Source organism: Dermacentor variabilis, chromosome 3 (assembly GCF_050947875.1).
Source record: "Dermacentor variabilis isolate Ectoservices chromosome 3, ASM5094787v1, whole genome shotgun sequence".
NCBI lineage: Eukaryota > Metazoa > Arthropoda > Arachnida > Ixodida > Ixodidae > Dermacentor > Dermacentor variabilis.
Genome location: NC_134570.1, coordinates 10372554 through 10393052, shown reverse-complemented (window position 1 = coordinate 10393052; position 20499 = coordinate 10372554). Strand labels below are relative to the sequence as shown.

The following is a 20499-nucleotide window of genomic DNA, read 5'->3' as shown; positions in this document are numbered from 1 at the left end:
TATGAATTGAAGCAGTGTTTTGTGGAATCTATTGTCATGTATCCTGCGGTCATAGCTGGTTGTCACACTAGCGGAGGCCGGCTTGCAGTAGGACACGCGATCGTTCCGATTTTAAACCAGTACATGTCCATATTAGGTAGTATGTATCTGCTTCCATCACAGGAACGAAGCAGTATGGACACGTAGCACCCAGTGGTAAATGCGACCAGTTCCACCTTGACATAACAGCCGGTGTAAGGGCCACCCCGACCCGAAGCCTCGCTAAGCACAACTTCCTCCGCCCTAGTAAGGTGAAGGGGGAGGGAGCAGACACACGGTGGGATAAGAGCGCGTGTGTCCTGCTGGAGAAAGTTTTTACGGGCTTGGAGCGAGTTAAGGGGTTGAGGTGGGAGGGGAATAGGCGGAAGATCAGGATTAGGAGGGCAGTGTGCCTGCTGGTCAGCAGCAATGTTGTGAAGGTTCGCTGAATGGCCTTGAATCCAGTGTACCTTGACGCAAGTAGCTGTCTTACTATTCATAGTGTGTATTGTCTCGCAGATTTCCATCGCCTTATCAACCTTCTTGAGTTCCTGAATAGCCGCTAAAGAATCAGTGAAGATATCTAGTTGCTTGATGGTAGGTAGCTTAGATGTCGCATCTTGCACAGTGTCGTGGATGGCTTGAAGTTCCATTACTAGAGCGCTGGCTTCCGTAGATAAATAGCGCTGGTGGCCGCTGATGAAATTATGCGTAGTACTCAGGAATGATGTCCTTCTGCCGTCTGGGAGAATGGCAGCATCCGTATAGACTTTGCAGGTGTTAGCGCATGATGCATCGACAATATTGTGTTCGTCAATAATACCTGTTGTTTCGCTGCGTCGAAACTTCGTTGGCTTATTAGTTGTGATGCTGGCGAATTCCCAGGGAGGCATTGGATAGGGCTGATTGTCAATCCGAGAGCCGCGGTGAAAATGAGCATGCAATGCAGCGACAGCCGGAATTAGTTGCTTTTTTATTTCACGTGCTTTTTCATGTTGCAAAATTAGCTCTGCAATGGTGATGAGCTGGGCATGTTCCTGTAAGGTTGGTATCGGAGTGATGCGGGGCAGTGCTGTGATTGTGCGCATAGCATCGCAATTAATCATCTCCAACTGTGCCAGCTGTGCCAAAGTCGGCCGTTGAAATTGTGCTTGATATAAAATTCGTGGCTGTAAGACTGCACGCACCAATCGTCGAGCTACGTCAGTACGAGCTCCAGCTGCTTTTGCTGCAATGCGACGAGTAAGGTGAAGTGTTTTTGTCGAACTCTGTCTGGTTTTACGGAGCCAGTGTACACCACTGCCGGAGTGGTGAATATCGAGACCCAGTATGCGGACCTCAGAAGCCTCAGGGATTGTCACTGTGCCGAGTCTAAATGTAAAGGGGTGCGTGCTGCGTGATTCTTGTGCATCCTTTCTTGTTGGCCACCACAACATAGCTTGATTTTTGGGTGGAAATGTCCAACCCTGCTTTCCGAGCATAGTTGTTCAGCACATCAAGGGCTTCTTGAAGCTATTGAGTTTGTCTAGATATATCTTTATGCACGGACCACAAAGTGACATCATCCGCATAGATTAAGAACCTCACATCTGGAATCCGATGTAGTTGCCAGGCTAGAGGTATTAGAGCAACGTTGAAGAGAAGAGGAGCCAAAACCGAACCTTGTGGGACTCCTCTGTTCGATGTGAAGTATCCTTCTTGCCTTCCATCTACTCTAATCGCAAATGTGCGATTCTGAAGGAATGAGTAGATGAATTTTATCACCCGTGGTGGAAGTCCCAGGTCAATGAGGTTGGATATAACGATTTCATGGTCTATATTGTCATAAGCTTTCGTTATGTCTGTTGCTACTACCGTGCGCACTGCATGACTGTGTGGAGACACCTGTAAAACATCGTCTGATAAGATAGAAAGTCCATCTTCAGTTCCCAAGTAAGAACGGAATCCAATTTGAGCAGGATGATATTTATCGTGGCGTTCAAGCCACCAGGAAACTCATGTGGCCAGCATCTTTTCAGCGAGTTTGCAGACAGTTGAGGTTAGTGAAATTGGGCGTAAAGACTGCAGGCTATTTGGAGACTTTCCTGGTTTCGGAATCGCGACAACAATTGAATGCTTCCAATCAGGTGGAACGTTTCCAGTCTCCCATACTTTATTAATAGCCTGAAGAAGTGCGTCGAGAGCTGCTCCTTCCATGTTCTTGAAAACCTCATAAGGAATACCATCGGGACCAGGTGTTGTTCGTTGCTTCGAAGTTTCAATCGCCGCTATTAGTTCAGCCATGCTGAAAGGGCTGGATATTTCGGAATTGGAGGTTGTGTCAGACTCATCAATTTCGGGGCAGTTTATAGGTGACGCTTGATCGTATTTCGGGAAAAATGCTCTAGCAGCATGTTCTGCAAATTGATGAGGCGAACTCTTCATCGCTAACCTAACGCTTGCTGCAGGGTCAAGTTTTGACTGGAACGTACGCCAAAGTGCTATTTCCAATGCCCGATCCATGATTCTCGCACCACTCATACCATCGTCGTCAAGAAAGTTGCTTTTCGTGCTGACGCGCCTTCGCCGCTATATGATTAGCACGTGCACGGCTACCTCGTGCATCGGGATTCCTCGACGCATACAATTCTGCCTGACGTCGCTTTGCCCAAAGTTGCAAAAGGGTGAGGTCCAGTTGACGTTGTTCCTCGTCAACTGTGGTTACAGTGGTGTTCCTCAGTAGCAGTTCTTGCAAAGCAGGAAGAATTTCTGAGGGCTCTGAGGGTACTTTATCAATCGATGATTCCCGAAACTTATCCCAATGCATGACTGTTACTCGTCGTCGAATTTTCTTTATGCACGTTCTGTGCAAACCAATCATTATTGGCATATGATCACTGCCCCATGTATCTGGTTCCACCCGCCACTGCGGCATTCCAGGACCCAACCACCACGTGAGGTCTGGAGCGTTTGTTCTAGATACTGCGGGTACAGCACAGGTAGCCACAGCGTGATTGTTCAGCAGTGTAAAAGTGGCATCGCTCATGATGTTTTTAACTTGGTATCCTCTTTGGGAGTTGTACTTGTACCCCCATTCTGTATGTGGGGCATTGAAGTCTCCACCCATGAGAATAGGAATTCCCGGGTATGTAGACCAGAGATGGGCTATCCACCCCAAGTTCAAACGTGTGCGCTGCGGTCTGGCGTAGAATGACACTAGAATGACAGGCGACTTCACTGGTCACTGGCGCCGGTCCTGTCGTTTGTGTACTTCTTCCTGAGTCCTGGTCTTCTGCGCCTTGCCTTTACTACTTCACTGGTTGTGTCAGGACCCCGACAACTTCTTGATTACCACTACACCATGGCTCCAAATCAATCACTGTGTGAGCAATATGCGATGATATATAAACTGCAGCTTTTCCCGGAGCTGAAGCCATTGTAGTAGCACGTCTATCTCTAATAGATGGGTTATAATACCCATTAAAATTGGACAGGGAGCATAGCTTATTATGCTCTTGAATAAGCAGGGCCCATACATGTAGTTTATTGTATTGAAGCTTGGTTTTAATTTCTCCTAACTTGGAGCTAAGGCCCCGACAATTCCACTGTAGAATTCCATCCTGTGACAGCTGCTGCAGATAATTAGCCATGATGCAGGCAATTCTGAATGAGCAACGTTTGTTGAGCAAGTTGATCTAAAACTGCTGTCCAAACAGCTTGGTTGACCTGTGGTGCCGGACGGGATCCAGGTGTAACGGTGGCATTCGCAGTGGTTGATTCGTCACGTGTTGGTCCTATTTTCTGACGACGCAAAATTACCAATTCTTTATGTTTGCGTAGTCGCTCAATCTCTCTGGCCAGTGCGTCTATCCGAGCGTCAATGTCATCATGGTCATCATCCGACTGATACAGAGGTTCCGGTAATTTCTGTTTCTTTGTCTGCGACTGCTTGCCACGTTTAAGAACAGAAGAATACAGTTGTGTTTCAGAGGCTTTTTCTTCTTCTGCCAAGAGCATCTCTGGCTCTTCTGCAAGAACCTCATAACGATTGTGTGTTGTTACTATAGTCGTTTTTGGTATAGCCTTTCGTATCCATATTGTGGCCTTCTGTTTAGTCGGACAATTTGTGCTTGTCATATCGTGCTCGTCAGATTTACATAAGCCACATCGATATTGTGGTTGGCCTTCTGGTGTGAGCTTTTCTGGATCAATAGTACGCTGTGGGCAAAATGCCTGCATGTGTCCACGTTGAAAGCAGCGTTAGCAGAATATTGCTCGAGGGAGGTAGGGTTTAGGTCGCAATATGCAACTATAGCAATAAAACCGTTCTGGGATATATTGAGGGCCCTGTACCGTCACTAAGCATGTACGGCTTTTGCCCATGAATCTAGCTGCGAGCACCCTGTGTGTCGTGGAGGTCAATTCACGACATATTATCTCAGGGGTGTCTTCCGGGTCAATGCCATAGACAACACACCTCTGTATATTAGGGCCCGATGCAAAGTAGCACTGCACAGGTAGGTGTTGATCTTCTGACAGCGGGATAGATGTTAAAGTGCACATTTTCTGCACATCACTGAGAGATGCCAAATGCACAGGGATCGAGTTGTTAGATTTATATGCTGCGAACCCTTTGTATCCAGTGGTTTCAAGAGATTGGTCGATGACCCTTTGGACATATTTTGTGGCTACTGAAGTTATGTCGTAGCATGAAAGGGGGCGTATATGAACTCGATATGATTGAGAAGGGGTGGGCATTGGGTAAGACTGAGAGGGGGCGGGCGTAGGGGAGGCCGTAGAGGAATTGTCTGGGGTGGCCCTTACCTTTTTTGCCGGTTGCTCCGATGCGATGGCGTCTTGTTGAAGCACGTTGATAGGGGGACCTCGCTTGGCTGCATTCGTCGAACCACCAGACGGCTGCACGTCCATAGGGTCACCAGTGTTCGTCGGCACGACTGCGGATAGGTTCACATTCACATCATGAAGAGGACTGGCCTTCGGTGTTGCATCTTGGGTGTTCGAGCTATCAGTTGCACACTTCGGCTGCATAGTTGGCATGGATGTTGTCACGCGCAGCAGTCCAGTGGAAGGTAGAGATGAGGAGCTCACATCTGGCACAAACACTTCTTCTTCGTCTGGCAAGCGCGGTGGCGCGGCCGCACTAAGCCTAAGTGCCAGCCGTGCTTGTTTTGAGTCTATCAGACGAGCAGGATCAGTAGGACAAGGCAAAGAAGAGTCCTCACCAGAGTCCACAGGTCCCCATAGGCTTCCGATGAGCTTCGTATCCGGATAAGGGCGAGATTTTCTTTGCTGTCGAGCAATTTCCAAGGAACCCAAGAAAACCACGTCTGCATGGAAACATCGTCGTATTCCTCCGTCTGAGTAGTTCTGCAAAAAGTCTTGCAGCTAGTGTTGGTCCTGGTAGTCACTGAATTTCCGCAGTGGGAAGAGCACACCTTTGATGTTGAGCACTGGCCCCATGCCGGTTGTCTCATCGGGCCTAGCTATGCTGGTTGTCCCATCAGGCCTAACCATGTTGTTGAGCAGCATGGTGCGCAGAATTTGAGCTATATCAACCGCGAGTCTCCCCCTTTCCATTGTGGTCCCGGGAGTCTAAGCCAACAGTCCTTGACCGATCAAAGAATGCAGGAGAGGCTGTGCAACTGGCTGGGTGGCACTAGATAATTCTTGGCCCTCCATGTTAGGTCCGGTCGGACGAGCCCCCACTTGTCAAGTACATTCTTTATTTCAGAAAATTCTCGGCACATGCACACACACGCAGTCTGCGTTCCGTCTTGCCGCACCGCACGCAGCTTGCTCCGCCGATGACTTCACTCACTCAGTTCGTTGTCGCACACTCCCCGCATGCCGACCGTGCACAGACACCTTTCGTGCCTGCTACTCTACACAGCTGCTTACCGCCCCGTGCCTGCGACTTTATGCCACCTGGAGTGAGCCTGGTACCCTCACATACCTTCCCCTCCAAAATACAGAGGGGAAGGTCTGGGTAAGACATGAAGACATTATCTGTGAGCAGCGCGGAAAGCATGTGAGAATGGGAAACTAAATAAATGGCTTGGCAAATGACTTGGATAAGTTTTTAGAAAGGCACAGTGTGAGTCACACGAGGGGGTGCCGAAGAAGGTTCCAGTATCCATTGCACATGGGGAACAGAGAGCAGGCCGTGAGGTAGCACCTCCACAATGGTGCACCTGCTCATTACAGAAGCACTCTGTCGCTTACAGATTAGCCTGCCTTGGCGTTGCTTACATGTGTTTTACTGTGTGGACCAGGCAGGTTTTGACAAAGATAGCCACAACATGCACTCAGTGGGTCTCACATGCTGTTGACAAGCAAATAATGGAGGCTTAAGTGCGATGCCTACAGAAGTTGTAGGCTGCAAACTCCCTACACATTAGTGCTTTAGTAGGTGACAGCCCCCCGCCCCGCACATGCTAGACACAAATAAAATCGAACAATACATTTTTGTGTAAAACAAGCTGCTAGAGCAAAGTTCTGAAGCAGCGAAGAAATGAGAACTAGATTTGCCTACAGTGCATATTGATACACAACCAGCAAAGGTGCTGAAGCCAGCATGCTCAACATGGGCCACTTTGGCCCATTATATTTTGTGAATAAAGCAAATGGGGGGGTGTAGCAAGCATATGACGCCCCCTAGGCATAATGTTCGTTCGCCGCCAGGCTTGGTGGCCTGCTAAAGCTCGGCAGGCAACATTGGTCACTGTACCGCAATAAACACCGACGAGCATGGCTGCTCGCCGGTCAGTCATCGTTCAGCACCACCACGCTGCGGAGCGTCCGTCTAACGGAGGGTGCCTCGAGCCTTCCCTTGTTCACGAACCCGGGTGGATTGTGACAATGGGGAAACATATTATCGCACCCACGTTTTGCCCGAGATAAGTGGGCTTCCATCCAGAATATTCCTTTTCTTTTCAAAAATTGCAACCGGAGTCTTCGTACTTTATTTTTTCAAAATGAATTTTTTTAAAAACTTTTTATTGTACTATTTTTTCTTCTTCCATTTTATGTAGGAAGATAATATGTTGCATAAATGTTGCAAAGAAAACATTCTATGTTTGACACTTTTTTCAATCTTATGTACAAAATAGAAAACGTGCCAAGATGCATCAAAGTTACACAATTTATCTGATTTAGGCAATGTTTCGAATTTTTTTACATTTTTAACAGTGGAGCTGTTCTAAGTCGAGCCTTCGACGTCCGTTGTCCGGTGTCACGCAGGAGGGCATGGGGCAGAGCGCGTGCCAGGGGAGAGGGAGGAGAGGAGTATAGGAGCAGGTGTTTCGCTACCGTGCACCCTTTCGCCCCATGGATTCCGCTGGGCATGAGCGGCAGTGGGAGCTTGCATGAGAGCGGCAGCACCAACTTTACGCAAATCCTGAGCTTCGGGACCGAGGAGCACAAGCAAAGCGCCAGCGGAGGGAAGCCGCTACTGCCGAGGATTGAGAATGGGAAGCGCAATCTAAGTGCCGGTGGAGGGAAGCCAGTCCTCACTTTCAAGAGAAGGCAACCCAAGCCAAGCACCAGCAGAAGCAAGCTAACCCCCAACTTCAAGAGTAGAAGGCTTAGTAGAGACATCGGCACAGTGAGATTCCTCCTATGGAGAGTGCCGATAGACAGTTTAAGAGAGAATTCCTCGACTGTAAGTGCAGCCACAGCTGCAAGGTGTGTGATAGACTGTGGTTTGAACCCAACCTCATGCAACTGAAGAGTGCGCAGTCCGGAACCGAAGCTCGAATCTAGCAAAACAACAATGAGACAAAAGACTTTCATGAAAATCGTGCTAAAGACGAGTTCAGACTTGAAAAAATGACCACCAGCTTCGCTGTTTTGACAGCTTTCACTATGTGGAACTGGCTTTATTTTTTAGTTTGGCGACAGTATAAAAAAATATGCATGGAACTAATTTACTGGGAAGCATATTAAAACGAGCAGAAAAGGTTTTCGACACAATGTTTTTAGTTTGCATTTAATTCGGCCGTGAAATTGGAAAATATTGTGGTAAGCAATACAAGGATGCTCGTGCTGCCACTTTCAAATATTTTTTTGGCTTGCTGGGAATGCTTTTCAGGAGTAAAATTTCAGTTCCGTGCAGTTTGAATATTCCTACATGACGTATAAAAAGAACAGACAAAACAAAAATATCAAGTGGACATGCATGTTTGATCTTTCCAAGGTTGAAGACTGGGCATGTTGGTATAGCATATTAGAGCCTCGATTGCGCAACATTTGGTGTACACACACAGAAGAGAAACACCCCACCACAGAGTGCTACTTGCAACTATCGTTTTATTCCCTTGTCAATGGAATAAATACTGGAAGATACTCGAGGGGGGGGGGGAGGGGGTAATGACAAGAACAAGAATATTTTTACAAACATGGCCATCCACCAAGCCAGCTTTGTCATGTGATCATTTTTGACATTGCAGAAAAGGAACCACAATACAAACTTCCAGATTAGCACATGAGGAAATCTATTTTCTTTGCACTAAGGTTGGCTGATGGCATGCTCACGCACATACGTCCCAAACGTGCAATCTCAGCAGCTTCGATTATTTCTCGTGTCATTTGGCTGCCATCTTTGCTCACAATATTGCATTTCTTAAACAATGGCCGACATCCGCAATACCTACAATGTATGCCAAGGTGTCCGGCAACTGCTTTTGAAACGTTATAGTCAGGCTCCTTTAATCTTTCATTCAAACATTGTCCAGTCTGACCGATGTAGTTTCTGCCGCACTGAAGTGGAATAGAATATACCACTCCCTTAGTGCAGTCGACGAACTTTTTTGTGTGCTGTGTTTCACAGCCTCGTTTCTGTGTGGCACCTGGGTTTGCCTTTGCACACATGCTCAGCAATTTTTCCGGTGCGGAAAACACCACATTTACATCGCATCTTTCACCAATTTTCTTAACTCGGTGCACGATCGAATGTATGTACGGCATCACCACTATTTTTTCTCGTGTGCTTTGACCGCAAAGCTCTTTCCCAGATAATGGTGCCCTGGTTCCAATTTTCTTGAGCAAACATTGAGCCGCAGACACTTATACATGGAACGGATAACCTGCTTCCGTGAGCCTGCACGTTTGCTCCTGAAAGCTGTCAGCAATGTTGTGATGGCACGATTTTTACAACGCATTTCTGTAACATGACCCAACTATGGCTCATTCTACAACTTGCGAATGCCTCAGCCTTCCTTAGTGCAAAGAAAATAGATTTCCTCACGCGCCAATCTGGAATTTTGTGTCGTGGTTCCTTTTTTGCGATGTCAAAAATGATCACATGACAAAGCTGGCTTGGCATTGGTGGATGGCCATGTTTGTAAAAATCTTTTTGTTTTTGTCGTTACCCTCCTTTCCCCCCCCCCCCACAGTATCTTACAGTATTTATTCAATTGACAAGGGAATAAAACGATAGTTGCAAGTAGCGTTCTGTGGTGGTGCGTTTCTCTTCTATGTGTGTCGTCCAAATGTTGTGCAATCGAGCCTCTAATATGTTTCATCTCTTGTGGAATCACCCTAATCTCAAAATGGTGACCCGTAAAGAAGAGGAGAATGGCTGACCATGAAGGTGGGGACAAGGGAGCTTCAACATCTAGGGATGGGGAGAGGGCAGGATTCCCAAGGAGATAATGAAACTTTGAATGGCAGAGATCCTTGCCTTGAAATGTGGCTTCACAGCAGTGTGTTCCTTGCTGCCGTGAAGCCACACCCAAAGGCGAAATTCGTATATAATCCGCACCTCGAGATTACTGTTAAATTTTAGAAATTTTTAGTGCAAGTTATATGCGCAAAAATGCGGCATATGTTTCACAGCACATGTGGCATAGTGCTGTTGGTAACGTACTGCACGCTTTTGATAGGCGATAACCCAAATCTGCTGCTGTTCTCTGCGGCAGGTGGTGTGAAACGAGCGTCACATTTCACTCTGGCAGCATCATATTTCGGGATCACACACCAGCTTGATTTTGTTTCAGTTTTTCATCACCGTCTTAAAACACTAAGCACTAGGAAGACAACAAAGTGCAGTTGATGGGCAGGTGTGGACCTAGTATGGGGCTTGGTGTGCCGAGGCATAGTGCCATTGGCATCTCCCCTTATCCCGACATTTAGCACCCAACGTGGGACAAGCTCTTGGAAAATGGAACGACAATCGGTTTGGTGTGAGGGAGGCTTAGTTCAGACTAGTGTTAGGCCTCACCCAAGCTAGGTTGGGCATATGCTTTCTTGGCTGCAAGTTAATTCTCAACCAGTGTCACTGAACTTGTGTAGACACTGAGATTTACAGCGAGTTTTCTCTGAAGAAACCTTTGACATGTGGGCCATGCAGGGTGCACAACAAAGGGCGCACCCGAATTGAGATAGAGCAGCCGACGTAGTGGCCAAATTTTCCTGTACATATGTAAATATTCTCCTTTCCGTGTCTTTTCCGGGCACCGGAAATGCTGGCTGGGAAATTAGCGAGGTGCAGTCCCAGGAGTCTGCTCGGAATGCTGCATGTTGAGGAGGGGGCAGGAACCACTTAGCTAGTCCTGTATCCCCTTGCAGTGCCTCAATGGTATCCGTCATGGATGCGATTAGACCTAAGGCCCTTTGGAGCTGCCGGTTGCATGTTCGAAGACGACCATGCCATGACATATCGCGTGTGCAAACAAGTTCACTAGTTTTACTATACTTGCCCGAGCGCAGAAACCTCATTCGAAACAGAAAGCTTATTTTTTAGATGGACTCAGTATATTGCAGGCGGAATAACAGAAAGCCCGAGGGACCATGGAGCAATTTGTTCAGACGAGCAACGCCCACTTTCATGGTGTAATCAAAGCAGGAAAATTCAGTCAAAGCGAATAACTTCATTCAAACGGACTTAGTTTTTTGTTACCACATAAGACTATGTGGTAGACATGCAATTCGGCATCGTATCAGATGGCTGATGCTGCGGCGGTCTCACTGCCTTAATTAAGTGTTTGTGGAGTGCATCTCAGCAACGTTGCAGAATGAGTGAAGCCGCCTGGACTTAACTGTTGCTGCCATTGTCCACATCCCTGCCTGATGTCTTGGCCTCAGATTGCAGAGGAGGCCCCTCCCTGTTCCCAGTCTGATGCAGCAGCACATGGCAGCCACAACAAGGAAGAGCCACCGTCATATATTCATATGATGATGCGTCTGTGCAACATTGATTGTGCTGGTGCATGGGCTGTTTCCTGACCTGTTGTTCCCTGGTGGACGTAGGGGCGCAGCCCTTGAGGCCAAGCCGTCTTTAGTCCCCATCATCATCAACCACTGCAACAGCTGCCATATCTGAACGACCGCCACACAGGACTGGGCTGCCTATCAATGTGGATTCCGCCATTTCCTGCCAGGGTTTACCATCGCATCTGCTTCTCTGCCATAGGAGGGAGGGATGTGGGAATCCTCAGGTCCAATGACTGTTGCACGCACAGCAAACGTCGCATTGGGCACATGCATGCGAAGAAAGTTGGGAAGAGGGAGAAACCTTCTTTTTGCCGGCAGGACATGTAAATTGCAAGCGCCATCGGCACCACTGGGTGTGTCACGTGAGATTTCTCTAACATAGCCAGGGTAGGGTCTCTTTGGTCACCTGCAAGAGGTGAGTGTGGAAGTCTCTGCCACCACTCCTGTTTTCCCACACAAGCTGGTAATTCAAAAGCCCTTCTTTACCTAGCATATTATTCGCTTCGAGAGAACCCTCATGGATGTCAGCTATAGCTAGCTGGCCTGTTCAAAGTGTTAGCTGCAGATGTAATAAATGCTTTCCGAGTGTACATGTGGTTGTCGTCTATTGTTTCCTCGAGCTTGTGCCAGACCACGGTTGATGGACAGGCATCCGTCAACCGTGGGGCTCGGTGGGCCGAGGCATATCACTGTTGGCATCCCCCCCTTATCCCGACAACCTTGGTTACTTTTTGTCATGCAAATTCTTACTGCACTGCTTCTACACACTATAGGGGCTGACACTGCTCTGTGCTGATAAAAATTTTCTGCCTCTTGATAAAAACAGAGACCAGTGGGACAATAATTCCAATTTCAGTGTGGGTGAAGTGATGCCTATATGGATGAGGATCAGAAATGCACTGAGACGTGTTTGTAGCCACAGCATAAAATGCAGCCATGGAGGTTTCAGGGGCGCACCTTTATGGCCCGCCGTAGCTATCACTGCCACCGCATTCCCAATAAGATCTTCACCTGCCCTCTTGAGCGTGCATGTGGCGTGAAGTGTGGAAGTGTTAAAAATGTACTATACTGCATTTGCTTTAGAGGCGATGACCACTCCACTGTCATATCCAAGGCTCGTTGAGCTGGGTCAGTCCAAGTGTGTGTCATTTCAAGTGTGCACTAGATCTAGTAGACTCTTATAGTTACTGAGCGCATGGGAGAATGGCTGCCATGGTAGCTCAATTGGTAGAGCATTAAATTATGGGTGTGGAAATCCCAAATAGTAGATTTCAAATCGAATATTGAGTTGAATCGAATCAAGAAAAAAGGCGAATATTGAATATCAGAAAATTGAGCACAAACATTCATGCTCCTAAATTTTGTGCAAAATAGACAGTACTGCACATGCTCAGGAGGCTAACAACATTACATAACAATAATATTGCTAGCTATCAGTAACTTGGGTACCTATAAATCAAGATGCATAGTATGCTCTACTCTTATTAGAGGCATCACCAAATTAATATGCCAGCACTGATAACAGTTCGTATGCAGAGGTCTGGAAAATATTTTTTATCCATAGAATGCCTGTCAAATAGAATTATATGTTTTTTTACCTCTGGAGCTGAAGAAATAGCAAAGTTGCCTTAAATATCGATGCAGTTTTCAGTGTAATAGTGGGCCATACCGTGCTTAATGACAATCCTCTATTGCTTTCGAAGAACTGCTTTCCAGCTTTCCTCGAGAAAACGGAAGGCTTTTCCATTCTTATGGCAGGTGGCTTCTGTGGGTTATTGTCAGCTGGTTAAGGTCAGCCTGTGCAACAGACAAAAGCAGGGGATGCGCATCACACCACTCAGCAGTGCTCCGCACAGTGCTTAGTAAATAAAATAATAAACACAAACACACCTCTGTCACATGCCATTTTCACGTTTCCGTCGTTAAACACACGGCATGCACGCAACGGTAACGTTAATCTCCCTTTATGTTCAAATGTGTACAGTGAAAGATTAATTCAATTCCCTGGTGTTAAGCTGTGGAACAATTTGCCTCTTGAAATAAAACTCGCAAGAAATTTTGACATTACATGCAAATGCCACTTCTTATCTTGTCAAGCACGTTCTTGAGTTCTGTTTTTGTTTTGTTTGTTTTTAGCGCAGTTCTGTGATTATATATAGTATTTACCGCTTATGTATGATACTTTCGCTATTTTGTTTGTATAAGACTGCTAATTAGTATTGCAATACATTTTTCGTATTGGACCCATCACTAGCCGCTTTAGGCTGTGGGACCAAATATCTTTGTACGCACTTTTCATATTGTGTAATAAAATTCCCTTTTGATTTGATTTTATTATTGGCGCCGATGGTAAAGAGTTCTCAAATTCTTCAATCAGAAGGCCCATGGCAAGTTTGAGTGACGTCCCCTCCCCCCCTTTTCTTCCACGTCCCTCTGCAGTTTGTGTAAATGTATCTGCAGCTGAGGGTCAGTGTGCTGTGACGGGATATTTTCGAGCCCACCGCATAAATCTAAACCTAGTCTTGTGATGGGTCACTCTAAGCTACGAAAAGAGACTGTTGCGCACCTATGAATGGCGTGCGGAACGAGGGGCTACCGTACATTATTTTGCAATGATGGCAGCCATGAACATGCAGTCGCTTTCGTTAGCAAGATGGTTTATTGGCTTTCTGAGAGTCGTGCAACCGCTTTGAGATGATCTACGTTGATTTGGTAACTATAAATTTAGTCACTGACGCCCAACAATGCAGCTCAAATTACTCCTAACAGGCTAGGCATTGTGGCCAATGGTGTGGATATGACAAAGATTCGTCTCCAGCAGATTTGATTACGAGCCTTAGTTGCTAGATCACGCGTATGGGTTAGATTGATGGCCATTGAAGCGGCATTCGTGTGCAGCCGGCAACTACCGCGAGCACGCGTGCAAGTTTGCCTGTATGCTCGCATGTGGGTCAAAGCGCCAAACTCCACAAATCTGTGTATGTGAACACTCAACTCTCATATTAGATGCGATCAGCATGCTTTCCGGTAGCTAATTGGCCTGATCTTTACACATGCTTTCATGCTTTCCACATGTGCTGTGCTTGTTGTTCCTTCTGTTCGCGTAGTGTTAATTGTTTAGATTGACCAGGTTGACCTGGTCAAACCTTGTACCGATAAAGATTGTGTGTCGTGGAAACGCTGCATGCGCCAAGGCCCGAACCATGGTCAGGTGATTACCGGAGGTACTGATATTACAGAAATCGAATATTAGATATTCTATTTGTGAATCGAATTATTCACATATTCTCTATTCGATTCAAAATCAACAATTCAGGTATTCGCGCACCCTACATTAATCTCATTTACATGCATATCGTACCTCTCCCTGCATACACCTCTCCTCACCATTCTTCCCTGAGCAAACATCACCTTTCTCCTTGTGACATCACTGCATCGACGCTTCACAGCGTGCATCTGCCTGAATTGGTGTTTGTATTTCAGGATAGCCTGTGAGCAGTATAATATATAAACAGAAACATTGCATGACATCAAAATTGTGACCTGTGCAGTGCATAAACATAACTTTGCGTGACCTTACATGTTGCATAAAGTGAATAAACATTACAATTATTTCTATAGCATTTACGTCAGCACACTTTTAAAGGTTCGCTTTTGATAGATTGCAACTTGTGCATTGGATATGCTTAAATTGCTATGTCTGCTATCCTCAGATCAGTCTCTGGACACTTGGTCAGCTGGTCGAGAGCACTGGCTACGTAGTCGAGCCATACCACAAGTATCCCACTCTTCTCGATGTGCTGCTGAACTTCCTCAAGACAGAGCAGTCCAGTAGCATTCGGAGAGAAGTGAGTGCACCCTTGTATGTGCTTTTTGCCTGTGTCGGGTGGAACCTACATGCAGTTTGAATGGTCATGACAGTGTGGTGGATGATCATAACAGTGTGTAGCTCTTACTAAGTGCCCTTAGATGCCACATGGAAAAAAAATTTATTTACCTAACTGGAACAGCTTTGTGGGGTTCTTGGCACATCTTCAGCACAAAGAACTGCTGTGCCAACAAGCATCACCCAAGGGCACATGGCATCATTTTGTCCATGTACTCTTGTGCCTTTGCAGTGGTTTCTTGTGCTCATGTGTGGAGGTGATAAAAGAAAAAGGGGGTGTAGCCTGTCCTCTTGTGCAACAATTCACTGCTAGTGGGATTTCCGGCACACCATAGCTAAGCTTGTGCTCTAAGCACTGGGGAAGCTGACACTCATATACCAAGGAACTTAGAGTTGTACTTGCAGCCGTGTTTCTGCTTGAAGCTCAGGCCATAACAGTTTTGGTTGAACTAAATGTGTGGTACATTAGCTTGCAGAATTTCACTAAAAGCTACCATGCTCAGCACTTGGCAAAGGCTGTGTATATCTTTTAACTTGATGATGTGCCCTTATTGTTTTAAACTTGGAATGAGGTTTTAATCAACAATGATGCTCATGACAAGTCAGCTTATGTTGCCTAGAACATCTTTCATTTGCTAGTGGCTCTAGCTTACTTGCATGTGTGTTTATTGCACAATGTGTCATCCTCATGATTAAGTGTTCCTACATTTTTTCATCTTTGAAGGCAATAGAAATGCATAGTATTGTGCTAGCAGGAGAGCTTTGATTTTGTTTCCCATTTAGTCAAGTTACACGTGCCATGTCTAGAAATCAGCAAACCTGTGGTCCTGGGCTCAGCCACAAGATGCCATAGCTGCTGAGCAACTGTGGCAAGGGAACTAGACTGGGTGTATTTGAACCAAGATCTCTCACCATTTACTGTTTGCAAAAATGAAGGTGATTGTGGGCATGACAAATCTCCTGGGGTCGTATTCTGAAACCATCTACGTCGGCGATACTACGAGGCGATACTATCGCCTCGATATTTCACCATCAGGTGCATGCTGATTGGTTGTTTTAGCAAAATCAGATGAGCTACGTCGTCCAATGTTGCCCAACCAGCCAATCAGTGCACGCCTGACGGCGAACTATCGCCGAGGCGATAGTATCGAGGCACTTACTCCTCTAGTCAACTTCCGCTAATTTGACCCCGACGGGGCCGATGAAATTGATCGATTTTGGCAGGTTGAACTAGAAAAGATGCAGAAAAAACCTCACAACACAGTACTGATTCATTTGGCAGTATTTGCTTGAATTTAACATGCCTTTGAATAAAATTCGTGCCAACTTTCTATATGTGCAAAGTAGAAAACTAACATCGAAATGATTTAAAGCTTCTAACCAAAGTACAAATCTAATGTAGACCGAATTTTTTTTAAATGGTGGCTGATTTCCTTAAAGGGAAGCTGAAGAGGTGTTAAAATTGGAAGGGTTACGATGGTTTTGAAGGCCTCCACACTATAATTCAACTCCTGAAGTTTTCTCTATTGTGCACTTAGCACTGCTGCAATCGCCATTCAAATTTTCATTGAAGCTCCGCCCCCCCCCCTCACGCGCCAAATGTAGCGGCGAAAGATGGGGCGTGAGGATGACGTCAATACAAAGGTCACATGAGCGCTCTATTTGAATCACACACACCGCTGACACCCGAGATGACGTTATGATCGACTTTGTTAGAGCCCATCTCTCACAGATGCTGCCGCTTGTTTTTGTTAAATAAAGTGAGTAGCAGTGATTTCTGCGCTGATAAACTATGCTTTGCACATTCAGGGGGTGAAAAGCTAATAATTCACTGAAAGCTCATTTTTTAAAAAAGGGCTTCAATTGCCCTTTAAGTCTGCTTTTCCGCACGAGTATCTTCGTTGCAATACAGTCATGTTATGTGGCAAACCATAGGAACGCCACAAAGGCAGTTTTGGTTTCGTATCTGATTGCACCACGCAGGCAATTTGCTGCCCAATTTCCTTCGAAAATAAAAGGTGCCCATTAGACATTGTAATCACATACCGTAGTCAGACATTGTGAGCTACCGTTATTGCTTGAAAGTCTTCCTAGGTCGTTGAAAATAGGCAATTTTGATAGGAAGCGACATGCGTTCAACACATTCACTGTACCCTAAGCTTCACCGAGACAGACGAAGTTAGGATTATCCGGTGAATGCCAATTTTAAGATCGAAAAAATTTATGCTCACTTACATTCTTACAGGATTTGAATGCAAAAGCATTATAAGTTCTCTAATTAGTTGGTTACGTCCATGATATGTTACATCATACGTTGTCACATGTCCTTCACAACTCTACCTTAATCCACCTTGCTCTAAATTGTACCTTAATTTACTTTAGTTCACCTTCATTCACTTCACCTTAATTCACTTTACTCCACCTTTAAAAGGCAACTCCAGCATTTTTTAACCATATTAAAATATTGTCATTTTCAAATGGCATCGACAGTCCTGTCACCGGTAGAGTGGTTCAGTTTGCTTAGAAATTCATCAATAATTTTACATAACCGATAAATGAGATACCGAAACAGAAACTGGTAGCTGCTTCGTGTGATGTCATGATTACTCGGATGACATCGGGTCCTACACTACTGTAATGTAAGCAGGCAGAAAGCATGCTAAACATGCAGTACATATGGCGCTAATGCCAAACAAACCAAGCTGGCGACACGGAGCCTTTACAGATTTTTCTAACTAGACAGTGACGATTCCGGCGACTATTTCACTGACGGTGGCAATGTAGTCTGTGACGTCGCAAACACAGGGAGGCCAGTAAAAAGTAATGAGTCAGGAACACAGCCAATCTTTAAAATTCACTTTCAGGAAAACTAAATGACTTGCAGCCAATGCTTGGCACAAATAATCAGAGTACAAAAGAGAATGTATATTCAAAATTTTATTAAGCTCGGTGGACATTGAAAAAACGCTGGAGTTGCCCTTTAAGTCTGTATAACTACTGACAACACGCTGATGATGTCACTGATGATGATGATCTTTGTTACCACTCGTGGACAACGCCAGCTTTCCTGCCTCATGGCACATATTATGCTTTCACAATAATAATGAACGTTTGAGCCTACAGAAATACATGGGCGCGAGCCAGCATCTTCGGTCGGGATCGAATTAATAAAAGTGTACTGTATTCGAACATTTCCAGGGTGCCTACCAACCAGGAAAACTGGGAATTCTCAGGGATTTGGAATAGTCTGGAAATACTCAGGGAAAACTCGGGGAATATGTGCTTCTGTCAGGGAAAACTTGCTGTAATTTTATTAAAGGTGATGAAAGTTGTCATAATGCTGGCTCGAGTAACAGAGAGGGATCGTAAGGAATCGTCTTTGACGCCATGGTCGCCGGTTGGAGGAGTTGCCAGTGTGCAGTCAATGACCGGCTTTCCAGACGCCCGATAATTCGGACAGCTCCGCGGCACCACCCATAGAGTCAATGTATAAGAATTACTGAATAATTTCGGACACAAGAGCCCTTCGCCATCCGATTTTCCGGACTTTTTGCTGTGACCGCAGGTCCGAAACGGCATTAATCAAAGCCACCACTGCCGCCGCTTTGATTACCTCGCCTCCGTGGTCAATGCTAGGCCTAGCTGCTTCAACGTTCGCTATTAAGATTCTGGCTGTTTGGCGCCGTGTTTCCATTGAAAAAATTTACCGCTGTAAGCAATGGCACTGACTCCGTCATTGTGGTCCTTGCGATTGGCTTCGAAGATCGGAAAGCACAACGCGTTGCATAATGCCGGTTCCCGAAAGTCAGCTTCGCCTCAATACATAAATCTTACGCGGTGAAGCATACATGAAAGTATTACGGTGAAGCATAACAAGAGTGCGAAGGGGCAATTGTCACGGGACAGATTACGTATTCCTTAATTATACACACGTGCACCCACCATCTCTTGTCACACTACGATCGCCGATATGCCTAATAAGTTTACTGGCAACCTTTCAGAGCTTTTCCGGATCTGCCTGTGGCGATTTAAGCCCTTAAAAGCTGTAAAAGACATGCATTCATTTATTAGAACTGCTCGATTTTTTGGTCGTTTTCGCAGCCCCTGTGGAGTCCAAAAATCAGATCTTGACTGTATAACTGACCAAGAGGATGCTTCAAATGGTCTGTAAAGCAAACGCGTGGTGGAAGGAAGGCGAGAACAAAAAGGACTTACACATTGAGAAATGAACAGGAAAGGAAGCGTGCCGCCGCTTCTTTGAAGGCGCTTGGGCTCAAAAAATGAAATGTTGGCTGATGCCGAGATGCAGGTGTCTCTCATCCAAGCCAAAATAAATTCTTTAAAGCAGTGAAACGCAACACTGAGGCGTTGTGCATGGTCTGAGAGTATGTCAGGACAGTTGAGGTTGACTACCAAGCTGTTGAGAGAGGATTTCACCTGTGACAAAGTTTAGTCCTCATACCAATAAGCTTGCTATCAATTGATAGAAATAGCTCATGTCCCCTGCAGTCACGGCATGCACATTTGTGGATGCAACCTATTTTTGGCATTCCTCTGCAGTGGTAGCAAGGAATAGAGCATGAACATTAAGCTTTGGGTAAATTGAACATTCCGATAACCTAAATTACTTCTGTTCTGTTTTACTTCTGATATGTATCATTACAGATTACCACTTTGGTAAAGGCACTGTCATGATTTATGTGATGTTTGACATGGGGCTTGTCGGTCGCAACCTCGAAATACATATTTTTTTTTTCTCTCTTGAAATGCTTGAGGCCAATGATTAACTTATGTGTGTAATTTGAGCAGGGTATTTAATCCTTTTTATAAGGAAACGTCGCATGACTGACTTGACAATATTGAAATATTTAGTTACTTTGTAATTATGATGACTCATCATAAAATGCTCAGTCATTCTACAACGTTAATTTGCTTTCAGTGGAATCTCAAATACCGTCTATGTTTCACACTTGTATTGACAGTAGATCATAATTCGTGACTGAAGGGGATGTTCGAAAATACTTGTTTCTGTATGCAGCTCCTTTTTATTCGTATTTGGGAATGTTCAACTTGATTTGCAATGATTTTCACCATTTGTTTCAAAGAAAGATATTTTATTCGCTGTGCACTTTACTAACCCTCCCTTCGGATTCCTTTTTTAATAAAATATATCTTACTCCTTACTATTAAAGCTGGATTAAGTCGTGTTGCTCTTTTCTTAATTTTTAACATGCTTACTAGAGAGTGACAGCATTGGGTGACACGGTGTCTGCTTGTCTTGACATTAAACAGAATTTTGTGTCACTAAGAGAATTTTGCAAAGGCACTCGGGAAATTTGGAAATGTCACCATAGTAGACACCCTGGTTCCAATCTGTTGTTGTG

General features: G+C 45.4%; 1 protein-coding gene across 3 annotated transcripts in view; it reads left to right on the top strand.

Moving 5' to 3' along the window:
- The window catches only part of mTor (serine/threonine-protein kinase Tor), a 461269-nt gene that overhangs the window by 155682 nt on the left and 285088 nt on the right, over positions 1-20499 (top strand). For all 3 annotated transcript variants that reach the window (XM_075684170.1, XM_075684168.1, XM_075684169.1), the window contains one exon: positions 14943-15077. In XM_075684170.1, coding sequence (XP_075540285.1) covers positions 14943-15077 — 135 coding nt within the window. The remainder of the gene's footprint in view (positions 1-14942; positions 15078-20499) is intronic.